General features: G+C 37.7%; 1 protein-coding gene across 1 annotated transcript in view; it reads left to right on the top strand.

Annotated features, from left to right (window-relative positions):
• LOC134220472 (serine-rich adhesin for platelets) overlaps positions 1-13,629 on the top strand; it is a 488,621-nt gene that overhangs the window by 431,521 nt on the left and 43,471 nt on the right. Inside the window, exon 5 of the mRNA XM_062699526.1 lies at positions 6,091-6,191. Within this exon, the coding sequence (XP_062555510.1) occupies positions 6,091-6,191 (101 nt within the window). The remainder of the gene's footprint in view (positions 1-6,090; positions 6,192-13,629) is intronic.

Here is a 13,629-nt window from a genome sequence, read left to right as displayed (position 1 = left end):
ATTGCTAATCTCGTGTAAACTATTACTCCGCTGGTGTACGTTAAGTATTTCTACTGAGACATGTTAAGTATTTCCGCTGAGTACGATTTTATCACGCCGATGGTTATTAAAGACTATTGAAGCAGTAGGGTTTCGTACATGTTTAAAAAAGTTTTATCTTGCCCAAAATACAAACCCAAATTTCTTGCAATACAACAGCCATACATTGTTTGGAAATCCACCTAACATTCAATGTAAAACCCAGATTAATCCACCTAGCGGTGATGGTGCCTTTCTCGTTTTTTTTTCGAGTGAGTAATTTCTACGCACTTTTGGTGAAAAAAAGTATTTTGGCCATAACTTCTGAGCCCATAGTCCGATTCCGCCAATTTTCAATACGAAACAATGGGACAAGATTCCGCGTCGAATGCAACTTGTTGCGAGCAAATCCGTTAAAGATAAGTGCCTGAAAAATGAGTGAGAATTTTGTATGTGTTTCTTATGCAAAAAATGAATTTTGGCCATAACTTCGAAACCCATAGTCCGATCTGTCCAATTTTCAATACGAAATAATTGGATAAGATTCTACGTCGAATGAAACTTGTTGCGAGTAAATCAGCTAAGAGTAAGTGCCTTAAAAGTGAGTAAGAATTTTTCTTTTAAAAAAATATATTTTGGCCATAATTCCGAAGCCCATAGTCCGATTGGGCCAATTTTCAATACGAAACAATGGGACAAGATTCCGCGTCGAATGCAACTTGTTGCGAGCAAATTGGTTGAGAATAAGTGCCTGAAAAATGAGTGAGATTATTTTGCGCACACACATACACACACACATACACACACACACGCACACACAGACATCACCTCAATTCGTCGAGCTGAGTCGATCGGTATATAACACTATGGGTCTCCGGGACTCCTATAAAAAGTTCGTTTTTGGAGCGAACATATAGCCCTTACGTGTACTTTGTATACGAGAAAGGCAAAAAGTAGGAATTGATTTTTAAAAATTGCTTCTAGAACACTTCCGGAAATGTCTTTTCAATTCTAGAATTTCTTCAACAACTTTTTCAGATTTTTTTAAGAGACTTCCTCCGGTAACTCCATTGAAATATTCATACAATAAAACATCGAGAATTCATTCATGATTTTTTCCAAACAATCCTCCTCTTCGAGAATTTCCTCAATAAATCTCGCTTAACTTTTCAAAAGGATCTAAGTAACATTTTTTTCATTAATTAATTTGAGTACTGCAATCAAAAGGTTTCATGTTGTTCTGTTGATTGCGCTATTCAAATTAATTTGAAACTAGAGTTTCCTGAATCGTCAACTATCAATAGCCAGGCCAGACCAGGACACAAGAGACTCTCCGGCAATCCCAGGGTCGGCTAACTACTGGGTAATCAAGGGTTTTTCGCGGTAAACAAAAACTAACAACACAGAACTTTCACATTACTTGCACATAATTTTATTTTTCCTAATTGTGGTGTGTGCGTGTTGTTCTGTGTAATAAATTTGTGTTAATTTGTTAAGTGTGACCTATTCTAATGTTGGTACCGGTACATACCGCTGCTGCTGTTGGTGACGGGAGTAGAATGGCCGACACAGCGGCTCCTGTCGAGCTGTGCGACCAGAAATCTCGCCGGAATAGCGAGGCGAACGGTGAACGGACGGTCTTCGTCCGACGGGGCCAGCGGGCGTTGCTGGACAATGGTGGGCAGGCGTCTTCCCTCGTAGGCGCGATCGGCCGGCCGTGGCTTAGCCACCTTGGACGGCCGAGAGGGGAAATCCTCCTTTACGATTAGGGCCTACGGCCCGAGGAATCGTCCGGTGAAGGACGTTAGAAGGACGTTAAAATCCTTGACGGATTAGGCGCGGAAGCCAAATGACTTCGCGGGCCGAACCGTGTGCTGAGAATCTACCACAAAAGGTAGAGGAAGAGACAAAAGAGAACAAAAGAGGTCCTAAAGGACCGATTGGTATTAAAACCGGGTTTCCCAGTGCACAGCGTAGAATTACCTGAACAGGTTTCCCCAATTATAAAATCTAGCTCCTGCTAGGAAAGGGGGGGGGGTTCTTACACACTGTTTCAACTGCACTTAAAAAAAACACTTCTTCAGCACACGGACGCCTGATATTAAAGAGGCCGAATTTGGGCAATGGCTCCTCTTTTAAAAGAAATTCCCTCCATATTTCCCGCTATTTTGCATGTCATTTTATTCAACATGGCATTTATCCAAGCTTGATGCCATGTTGGATATTTTAAAGCTCTCTCATATAATTACAGCGGTACCAAACCCTAACGCTTCTGTGATAGTTCTGCTGTTTTTACACGAGAAACGTGGAGGCTCCGACAAAACAACATAAATACAAAACAAAAATCTACAATTTGTAACCAAACGGTTACAAATTCAAAAAAAAAATGTTACTTAGGTCGTTTTGAAAAGTTAAGCGAGAAATCCTTCAAGAATTGTTTCAGAATATCTACAAAAAATCCTTCTTGAATTCTAAAAGAATATCCCGACGTTATCCATGGAATTTACTGGAGAACACCTTGAGAAACTGCTGGGAGAAATTTAATAATAAAAGTTCCCGAATAATTTTCGGCAAAATTGCCGTGGGAATTCATGGAGGGATTTTTGGAAGAATTCTTAAAGTAAATTTCGCGGAATTTTCCTGATTATTTTTTGACTAACTCGTGGAAGAAAGGTCGGGAAAATTTCCAGGGAAAATTCTCTAGGATACTTTGGGTGAATTCCTGGAGGAAATTCTCGGAAAAATCCAGAAGAGTTTGGTGGGTGACCGTAACAATTTCTTGATGAAAAGTTGGGAATAGTACCTGGAGAATTTTTAGCCTCCCTTGGCAGTAATTTCTGGAGAAGTTATATGGGGGTGGACGACTGAAGTTGTACTATTAATTTGACAAAATTTCGGTTAGGGTAACGGTACCAATAGTGGAGGTATTAGTAGATCCACAAAAGAAAATATTTTCAAAAAATTGATAATTATGGGAAATTTACTGCTTTATTATCTTAGTCAATAGATAAACTAATAAATTTGCTAACAAAAATGAGATAGATGTTATTTAACATCAACAATTGCCAAATATTGCTTGCACCACTATGGGTACACTGTTCCTTTAGTGGCGGTAAAAAATAATTTTGGTTCCTGTAGTGGTGCTATCCATTGGTTTCTTATAAGACTCGCCACTATTGGTACAATTGCACCACTATAGGTGCTAGGGAGTCAATTTTGTTAAGGAAAATCATTGTTTTCAATAGTTTTTCAAGCGAAATCTTAAGGTAAGTTGCATTTAAAAGGATATTTAAAGCACGGCGCATCAACTGAAACCATCGTAAAGTCTATAAATATGACAAATCTCATTAAAACCCCACTACCTCCACTATTGGTGCTACCTCCACTAAGGGTACGGTTACCCCAGTCGGATTAAAAGCGAAAACACATTTGCTACTTATTTGGGAGAAGTTCCCATGTGCGTATTTCCTTCTATAATTTCTTGAGAAATTTCCGGGAGGATTCTAAGAGAAAATTCTGAAGACGTTTTTGGAGAAATTTTCGGAAAAATTTTTGTGGCAATTTCTGTAAGAATAACTGGAATAATTTCTGAATGAACTTTTTAAGAAATGTCTAGAAAAGTTGCGTCTAAACATTTCCTAAACATAACTTAAACTTAGAATTTTAGAGGAAAAATCTGGATAAATTCCTGATGGTAAATTTCTGCAGGAAATTCCGGTAGAATTCTCGGGAGCTGAATGGAAGGTGAGCTTAGACGAATTCCATGGGAATTAAAAAAGATTTTCAATAATTTATGGAAAGTTGTATCTGTGGTAATGAAATTCTTAGAGTAACTCCTAGTGGAAATTCTGGGGAAACTTTTGAAACATTTCCCGGCGGAAATTCCGGAGAAATTTCTGGATGAACTTAAGAAGGAATTTTTTAAGATGGAAAACTGAAAACAAACTTCCATAGGAGTTTCTGAACTGGAAAAGGTTTCATAGGAACTTCTATAGGAATTTCCGGAAGAATATCTGGAGGAACTTCCGGAAAAATTCCCGGATGAACTTCCGTGAAGTTGCTGGAGGCACTTCCTGAATTAATTCTTCCTAGAAAACATTCGGGGGAGCTCCTGGAAGCTTCCGAAAAAATGCGGAGATTTTTTTGTTGCATAAAATTAGCCCACGCCGACCCACGCCACCGCGCCGCTGCCGCCGATCACCAAAAGCGTGACGCCGGCACACCGCCGCCGCTGGCTGAAAATGATCTATTACTCCTCCACCGATAGCATTTCAATCGGCGCACAGGTCTATTTGAAAAAAGGATTGTTCAAGAAAACATATACCGTGGGGCATCGAAATCCGTACATTTAAGCACCTTAATATATGAAAAGGTCATTAGAAAATAGGAATCGAATGTAAATAAAACGTTTGTCATTGACACAGGAGCATAAAGGCTTCTACTTTTGAAGTGTTTCACATTTACTCATTAAAAACTAAGAAAAACATGATAAAATAATGAATAAAATCAACTTCTTCTGACTCGAAATCCGTCCACCGTGGACGGAATTCGAATCAAAGGATCAAAATACGTACAGCTATTTTTTACCTAAATATTTAAATGAAAGCAGTCTGATTGACTAAACTACCACTGTAAATAGTTCGATACGCACCTTGAGAAGCGATCTATTCGATTTGTATTCCGATTATCTTATGTTATGATTCGCAATTAGCAATTAAAACACAGTTACTTTTGATGCAATTATGCTCTACCCGAAAACAAAATGGCGGCAAAAACTCCGCGTTTGGTGGGTGGCGATTTGTTTTTGATTTTTGTTGTTTTAATTTCGAAGCCTTCTTTCCATTTCTATGCCCTAAAAGCTTACTGTCAAGAATCTGAACAAGATAAGATAAATTATTTCTACATTAATTACCTTTAACCCCCTTTAATTCATTGATATCTCATGAGGTGGACGGATTTCGGTGCTGTACGGATTTCGGTCCCACACGTTATTCATGTTCTAGTAGGCTCCGAGCCTAGGGTCAGATTTAAGAAAATCTGGAATATTTTTCGAGTCACGCGAACGATTATTTTTAAAGGAGGAATTACTTTCGACGCTGTACACAATTATACCAAAAAATCGTTATGCCAATTGTCCTTTACACACCTTTCCCCTTTCCCAATGACCGTTATACCCCAGATATAATCGTTTGCTAATAATAGAGAATATGTGTTCCAATATTGATGGAAATCGGTTAAGGCGCTTTATACTAAAGCTGTACTAAATTGTTCTTTTTCCACACAATAACTCCAATAAACTCCCGCATTCCAGATGACCCTCCCTAACCCACTATAATCGTTTCCTTAAAATAGAGAAGACGTGTTCCAAATAAGATTTAAATCGACCCACGCGTTGTAAAATTAAACAAAACTGTTCGTTTCATAAATATGCCCTCTTTCCTTTTTCTCTACAACTCTCCCATCTAGTCTAATATCGTCTTCCTTAGACAGAGAAAATGTGTAGAAAATTTGAGAAGTTATACTGTGTTGATCAAAAACTAAACAATTTAAAACGTCGTTTCTGAAATTTGTAAGGTTATGAGTTGTACCTGTACTGCACTATACCGTCGATATATGGGTTGCTGTAACCAAATTTGTTCGAATAGCGCTACTCGGATTATCTTCGTTGAAAAAAATATGACGTGTTTTTAGTCTTAAATTTTATTCCATTCAATAAAAAACTTTAATCTCTTAAACATTTGAGGCGCAATACAAAGAACAATCCAAATTAAATAATATTACCAAATGTATTAATCGTTTTCCTTATTTTTTCTCTCTCTTTGCATGATCCCTCCAACACTAAATGGTTGCACACGATGGCGAAAAATGTAATCGACGGTTGCCACCGAACTGTCACAACAAATTAACCATATTCCGCACCGCTTGTGATACTCTGCAATGGAAACAACAACCGCCACAAAATATGTTCACGTCGATATCATGGGAATTTTCTCATCAAATTCGCTGATTCGGGCGGGCGAACGGAACACAAAACTGGAATAACATCGATATCTCCTTCGTTCGAACGTGAAGGTTTCCAGCTCGGAGTATTTCTCGGTATACTTCGAGTCCGGTGATAACAATGGTTTCCGTGATGAAATATTGATACCGGTAGCGAAGGGGATTTCTCTGGCGTAAGTTTCCTTATGGGATAAGTTAAGATAAATCATACACATGCATGGGTCTAGGTTTGGCGGTTGCCGAGGTTACGGATCTGCTTGAACACAAGATAAGTATAAACAAACTTTTAGGCACCGGGAAGAAGACAAAATGTCCTAGTCAATGGGGTATTAAATATGCAATAGTATAGGACAAAGTTTTCAGGATCCAAATGTGGCCACTAAGCCTTGTTACTAAGCCACATTGCGTTCTTGTGAGCACCGCACACAGTTTATCTTCAGTCAACGAAGTTGTAATTATTATTTTACGCTTGATTTGACGATTCGGCGGATCTGAAATGAACAGCTAGCAGTTTAAATTGAATAATAACATCAACAGTAAATTCGTATTCAAGATTCTCATGCGTTCCATTTGTAGTGCTCGACTTCTTAAATCGAATGGTTACCGTTGAGATTTGAAGTCCGGGCACGTAAGTACTGCTAAAATTTGAGAACAATATGTTAAACAGAATTTTGTAATTTGGCACCTTGTTTGCCACAGTCTAATTTCACTCTCTATCAAAATAAATATATCAAATATGCTGTTATTTAAAATTGCATTTGCATTGACAAACTTTCCGGAAACATTCGATATTGCGGCCCCGGGGCACCCTTCCGGCTCAATCCGGCCCGGATTCTATGTAATTCAAACCCACTTTTACCAATTCATCTCAAAGTTTGTTATCATACTATTTTAATAAATCACAATTATATTACCTCTTGAATATGATGAAAAATGGATAATACGTGCCTATCTTTTCTAATGTTAAGTCTTCAGCAACTAAGAAGAACTAAATTGCAATTAAATATGACATGTCCCCAATTTTTATATCTAATTATCTATTTTTAACCACTGATCACTGCAGATTAATATTTTTTATTATGTTTTAATGTCTAAGAATCGTACCCTATATCAATGATCCTACAAATCTTATTCAGGTTATTGAAAAAAAGAAGTAACAGCGAATGTGGCGGCTTTCGAAGCATCTTGATTGGGAAAATTCCGAACGATGTTTGGTCACAACTAGGGGTGGTGGATGAAGATGAAGCAATACTACTCGACACCTACCTGCTTTTGACCAGTAATGCAAAAAAAAAATAATAGAAAAAATATTTGAGATTTTGAGATTAAAAAAAATATTGTGAGCTTTTTAGTGAAATGTCTTCACTTCTTGTACCTGAACAGTAAGGTTGTCTTCAGTGTCTCGTACTTGACTCGAGTCGATTCAAGTACGAGACACTGAAGACGACCTTACTGTTGAGGTCGAAATACGTATCTGTCAAGGTACAATTAAGTGGTGGAATTGAATGGGATTGTACAAACTCGTCTTGTGACAAGAATTTAAAATTAATAAGCGAAACAATTTAAATAAATATGGAATCTACATTCTCTTTCTTATTTTTTGTACCGAAATATAATTCATCACGAAATTGCCGCGAATTTTCAGATTTTCTGAATTGGTTAACCACGGAATTTTGAAAATTTTGCCGCGAATTTCCACCACCCCTAGTCACAACGTAGGAAAGGGATCCTTTCTTCAACGGCGTTGGAGTCACTTGCATGTTTGCATGATCGCATTTTCAGATAAGTTAAAATACTTAGTTATTACTACAAACCTAATTATAATAATAATTATTATTATAATAATAATAATTATTATTATTATAATTATAATAATTATCGTATACGATATGAGTGTTTATCAGACAAAAATCGGAATCTCAGAGGAAACGATAGGTAGGGATTTTGAAAACTGTTCAGCAGCACATAAGCATAAAAACATATGGAGATCAGGGTGAAAATGAAAATGACATTTTCGAATTTCAAAAAACGACATTGCTCACAAATTTCATTACCCCAAAATATGACCCCATGTAAAATTTGAGATCAATCGGACATGATTTAGGGGTGCCTATCATCAAAGTTTTGAAATTTTTACCCATGAAAATTCCCAAGGGGGGACCAGAAGAAAAGTCGAAAATAGATTTTTTTTTATGCCAAATGACTTAAAAATGCATGAAACGTCGAGATCTGATGTAACCTCAAAAAAAATTGAAAAGAAAAATAGATTTTTTCTCTTATAGAACAATTGTTTTCAGATGATGAAAAAAAATTTCATCGAATTTTAACACCAGACGATACGCAAACATTTTCATAGCGGACATGATTTAGGGGTGCTCAAAATTATTCAAAACTTTTTATTTCTTACGAGGGTGAAATAATTTTTTGGTTTTTGATACCAAAGAACTCAAAATGCATGAAACTTTTAACATTATTTTTTTGAAAAATCCGACTGTTTTGGCACTTATGGCACTTATGCACAAATGTCTTATGGCAAAAACCGTTTGTCCGATTCAGCTCAAATTTTGCATAGGGGGATATTTTTGGCTACGAAAACGTTTGCGTATCGTCCGTTGTAAAATTCGATTAGAAAATTTTCATCATGGAAAAAAAAATTTAAGTCCCAAAAATGTTCTAAGAAAAAAAAAATTGATTTCTTTCATAATTGTTTTTAAATAGTATCAGATCTCAACGTTTGATACATTTTTAAGTTATTTGGCATCAAAAACGAAAATTCGATTTTCGACTTTTCCTTTTGTCCCCCTTGGGAAAAGTTTCATGGGTAAAAACTTTGACGAATTTTAGGCACCCCTAAATCATGTCCGATCGAGCTCAAATTTCGCACGAAGTCATATTTTGGGGTAATGAAACTTGTGACCAATGTCGTTTTTTGAAATTCGATGACAATTTTTTTCCCATACATTCCATTGGTACTCTAATGGAGACGCATGGTACTTGTGTGCGATGAATAATCTTGTGACTTAACTTTTTATGCAAATTTCATCACATGCGTTTTTATTAAATAAATATGTGTGGAACGTAAATTATGGGAAACCTGAACGTAAGGATCCATCCACAAAGAACGTCACGTCCCTAAGGGGAGGGAAGATCGTGCTTTAGAGCAGCATGACGTTTCATACAAAAATTTTAGATGTTTGATACAAAAAGCTTGACAAATGAATGAGGGGGAAATTTGAAATTAAAAATTGTTCCTTATGGATATCATTGTGTGTTGGGAAGTATATGTTCTTGGTTAACATCTCGAGTACTGCGATCAAGAAATCATTAAAATCATGATTTCAAACATTTGGTTCCCGGGCGTATTCTAAGCGAAAATATTGATATATCAAATTTAATATGAGTAAAATTTACCAATTCAGAAGAACTTCTTAACAGAAACCAACCCAGCTTATCCTTGCAAGCCTCTAAAGCCCTTACGCATTATATGCAGTCCAAATTAGTTTAATCCAGATGTTCTAGGTCCTCCAAATTGTCCTGGAATTCAGATCAATTGGTCTACAACAGCTGTTTTCAACCTTTTTCTTGAGACGTACCCCTTCCAACTTTTGCATTCATTGAGATACCCCCTAGTATTCGCTGTATTTAAATACAAATAGGCGTAGATAAATGAAAAACGAAACCGAAAACTAATGGTTCTACAAAAGGTCGTCTGAAATTTTCATTACCCCGTGAAACATTTCAAGCAAATTATGTTTATACATAAAGCTTCCTACAAGACTTTGAAGACTTTTGGAGACTTTTAAAAGGAGGCTTATTAGCATCTAGAAAGGACGCTTCTAAGCCTCTTGAAAGGAGGCTTTCAAGCTTCCTAAAAGAAGAATTCCGAGCCTTTTGAAGGGAGATATTCGAGCCTGTTGGAAGAAACTTTTGAGCGTCTCAAAATAACGCTTTTAAGCCTTGTAATAGAGTGCTTCTCAGCCTTTTAAAAGGAGACATCCAAGCCTCTCGAAAGACGAATTCCGAGCCCCTTTGAAGGAGGCTTCTGATCCTCGTAAAAGGAGGTTTCCGAGCCTCTTGAAAGGAGGCTTCCGAGCTTTTTAAAAGGATGTTTCTGAGCATCTAGGAAGGGCGGATTTCAGCCTCTTAAAAGGATGCTTCTCAGCCTCTGGAAATGAGGCCCCCAAGCCTTTTGAAACAAGCTCCCTAGCCTCTTGAAAGGAAGCTTCCAAGCTTTTTGAAAGGAGGCTTCCGAGTCTTTTTAAAGGAGGCTTCCGAGCCTTTCGAATGGAGGCTTTCAGGTCTTAAGAGTAGAGGCTTCCGAGCCTTTTTAAATTGGGCCTCCAGATCTCCTTGGCAGGCGGCTTCCGAACCTCTTCAAAGGATGGTTCTCAGCTTCTTTAAAAACGAATTCTGGGCCTCTTGGAGGGGGCTTTCGATCCTCTTAAGAGGAGGCTTACGAGCGTCGTGAAAGCTTTCGAGTTTCTTGGCAGGAGGCTTCCAAACATCTGCAAATGAGGCTTCCGGAACTATTAAAAGGAGGCTTCTGAGAGTCTTGAAAAGGCGCTTTTCAGCCTCTTGAAAGACGAATCCTCTTGGAGGAAGGCTCTCTGTGCTCTTGAGGGAAGGCTTCCGAACCTATTGAAATAAGGCTTTCGAGCCTCTTGAAAGCATGCCTTTGAGCCTCTTGAAAGGAGGTTTCCAAGCCTATTCAATTAAGGCTTCCGAGACTCTTAAAAGGAAGCTTCTGCGCGTCTTAAAAGGACGCGTTTTAGACTTTTGAAAGGATATTCCTCAGCATCTTGAAATAAGGCTTGCGAGCCTCTTCAAAAAACGGCTACGGAGCCTCTTAAAAAGGGGCTTCGAAGCCATAAAAAGGAGGCATCCGAGCCTTTTGAAAGGGGGTTCTTGTAAGGTGGCTTTGGAGCCTCTTTTTCAAGTGGTTCCAACTATCGCATAAGCCTGTATTTGGATTTTTCTTCACTTGTTTACAGTAACATTACTTCCAAGCAAACATAAAACATTACATTTTAAAGTGAATTCGTGGACGATCGTGGACGTTCCTTCTTCTCCTTGTTCGACTGAAACCAGATACCAGGACCTCGTTGTTTTCCTCAATGCAGTTCAATGTAGTTCAATGTAGTCCTCATCCTGGGGAACGAATGCGGCGATTTCTTGCCGTTCTTGATGAGCTGCACTCGGCCTGAGCTGCACTGCTTCGACGCCGACCTTTTCGAGCACGATTCCCTTAGCGTGGGAGGCTCCGGCGAACGGGTTGGACTTTCAGCGTATGTCTAAATGAGCCTTCTCGTAGTCCTTGTCGGCCCATCGCTAGTCCCGGTGGTGAAGGATGTGCTTCCGAGCGATACGGAATCCACGTGTCTAATGGCGTTTGAACCGAACGAACACTCAAATAGAAAAAAAAGAGGTCCTCTTGAAAGGCTTGTGCCTGTGTGGACGAACGCTATGCGACTCTTATGCGGCAACTACCAAACAGTCTGCGAGTGAAGGGAAATAGTGTCACACTGTTTATTAAGCATGCTGGATTGCTTTCGGTTGGATACCAGGCGTAGTAGACCTTGTAGATCAATTGATCTGAATTCCAGAACCATTTTGAGAATCTAGAAGTTCTGCACCAAATTAATTTGGACTGCACATAGTACATAAGGCATCTAGGAACTTGTATGGATATGCTGGGTTGATTTCGATTGGATACCAGGCATTATTAACCTTAAACATCTGCATTAAACTAATTAGAAATACACATAACACGCAAGGACTTTAGCAACTCGTATAAATATGCTGATTTGATTTTGTTTTCATGCGAGGAGTAGTTGACTCAGTGATCTCAGTGATCAGAATTCCAGATCAATTTGGAGAATCTAGAACATCTGAATCAAACTTATTTAGACTCTACACAATACCCAAGGGCTGTAGGGCTCCATACAAGTACATGCTTGGTTGATTCCTATTGTATACCAGGTAGATTTCACCTGGTAGACAAATATATTTGAATTCCAGAACAATTTAAAGAACCTAGAACATCCACATCAAACCAATTTGGACTGCACCACATAATACGCAAGGGCTCTAGGGACTTGTATGGGCATGCTGGATTGATTCCGATTGAATACCAGGCGTAGTTGAGCTTGTAGACCAATTGATCTGAATTCCAGGACAATTTAGAGAACCTACACACTTAACTCATTTCACAGTATTCGGTAAATTTTACCGAAATCTCAAAAGCAGATCTGTTCGGTAATTATTTTACAGATTTTTTGAATTTTTTTCCATTGTTCATCTGTCAAAATCACCGAAAATCAGTAAAATTATTTACCGAACAGTTTTGCTGTTGAGATTTCGGTAAAATTTTACCGAATTCGGCGATTTATTTTAAGCGTGTAGAACATCTGCTTCAAACTAATTTGGACCGTACATAATACGCAAGGGCTTTAAATGCTTGCTGGGATAAGCTGAATTTTATTATTATATTATTCGTCTGAATCTGTGAATTTTACTCATATTGAATTTGGTAAATCGAAATTGACCCTATAACAATATGAATATCATAATTAGGTATGCTAGAAGTGATAGAGTTCATTTAAACTGTCGTACATATAGTTTATGTAGTAAAATGGAGCAATTTAAAAACGTCCTGAATTCCCCCCACCAATGGTACAATTTCAAAAAGCTCGTAAAGGACGCATTTCATGAAACAGGAGTAAGATTAATATATCAAAAGAAAACCATTTTTATCTGTAACCGATTTACATCGTCGTACAATTGAGAAACAATTTTAAATATTTAAAATAGTAACAGTTATACAAGGTAAAAACTGATCATGGTTTGAACTAAAATGTATCGTGGTTTGAACTTATAAATGCAGTCATGTTCTAATGCTGTCCGCTAGGGGCGCTGCATGCGCTTTTTGGAGCTTTTTGTTTACATTTCCAATATTAAAAATATTCAAATTTCATATCGATAATTAAGGCGATTTTCGCACGTTTCGAGTAACTAATCTAATGCGGAAAGGTGAATAGTAAAACAAATTTGCCTTTCTATAGGTTTCCTCAGTGTTTCATGCATGTAGTTAGTGTAACATTAAGGAGTTGCTAGCTGCTAGCCAGCACAGTATAAAAATGTTACAGCATATCTGATGTAACAAAAAGCCTCCGTTTGATTCGACTCATTTTTCCATCACTTTTTAAAATTACAGGTCTTTGTTACTATGGAGCTTGTATTCAATATTGCGTACAAGAAAAAGTTGGATGTAAAATTGAAGGCTATTGAACACAAAAATATGAGCTAAAATATTTCCACAGTGTGTAATTTTAAGAATTTTTAACTGTGAGTAGTTCAAACCATGGTACGAATTTAGTTCAAACCATGAACAGTGATGTTCAAACCATGGTACGGATCAAAGTTAAGTAATTTTTAATTTGTTTCAATGAAAATGAGCATAAATAAGTGAACCCAAAATGTTTTAAGAAAGACAATGAACTTAGTTGTGACGGATCATCTGATGCCTGCCATTTGGTTCAAACCATGGTTGAGGGTGTCCAACATGCGTTTTGATTCAGGTTTGCCATAATACAAGTGCTTGCGCACTTGTTC

Source organism: Armigeres subalbatus, chromosome 3, assembly GCF_024139115.2.
Source record: "Armigeres subalbatus isolate Guangzhou_Male chromosome 3, GZ_Asu_2, whole genome shotgun sequence".
Taxonomy (NCBI): domain Eukaryota; kingdom Metazoa; phylum Arthropoda; class Insecta; order Diptera; family Culicidae; genus Armigeres; species Armigeres subalbatus.
This window is presented reverse-complemented; position numbering and strand designations above follow the sequence as displayed.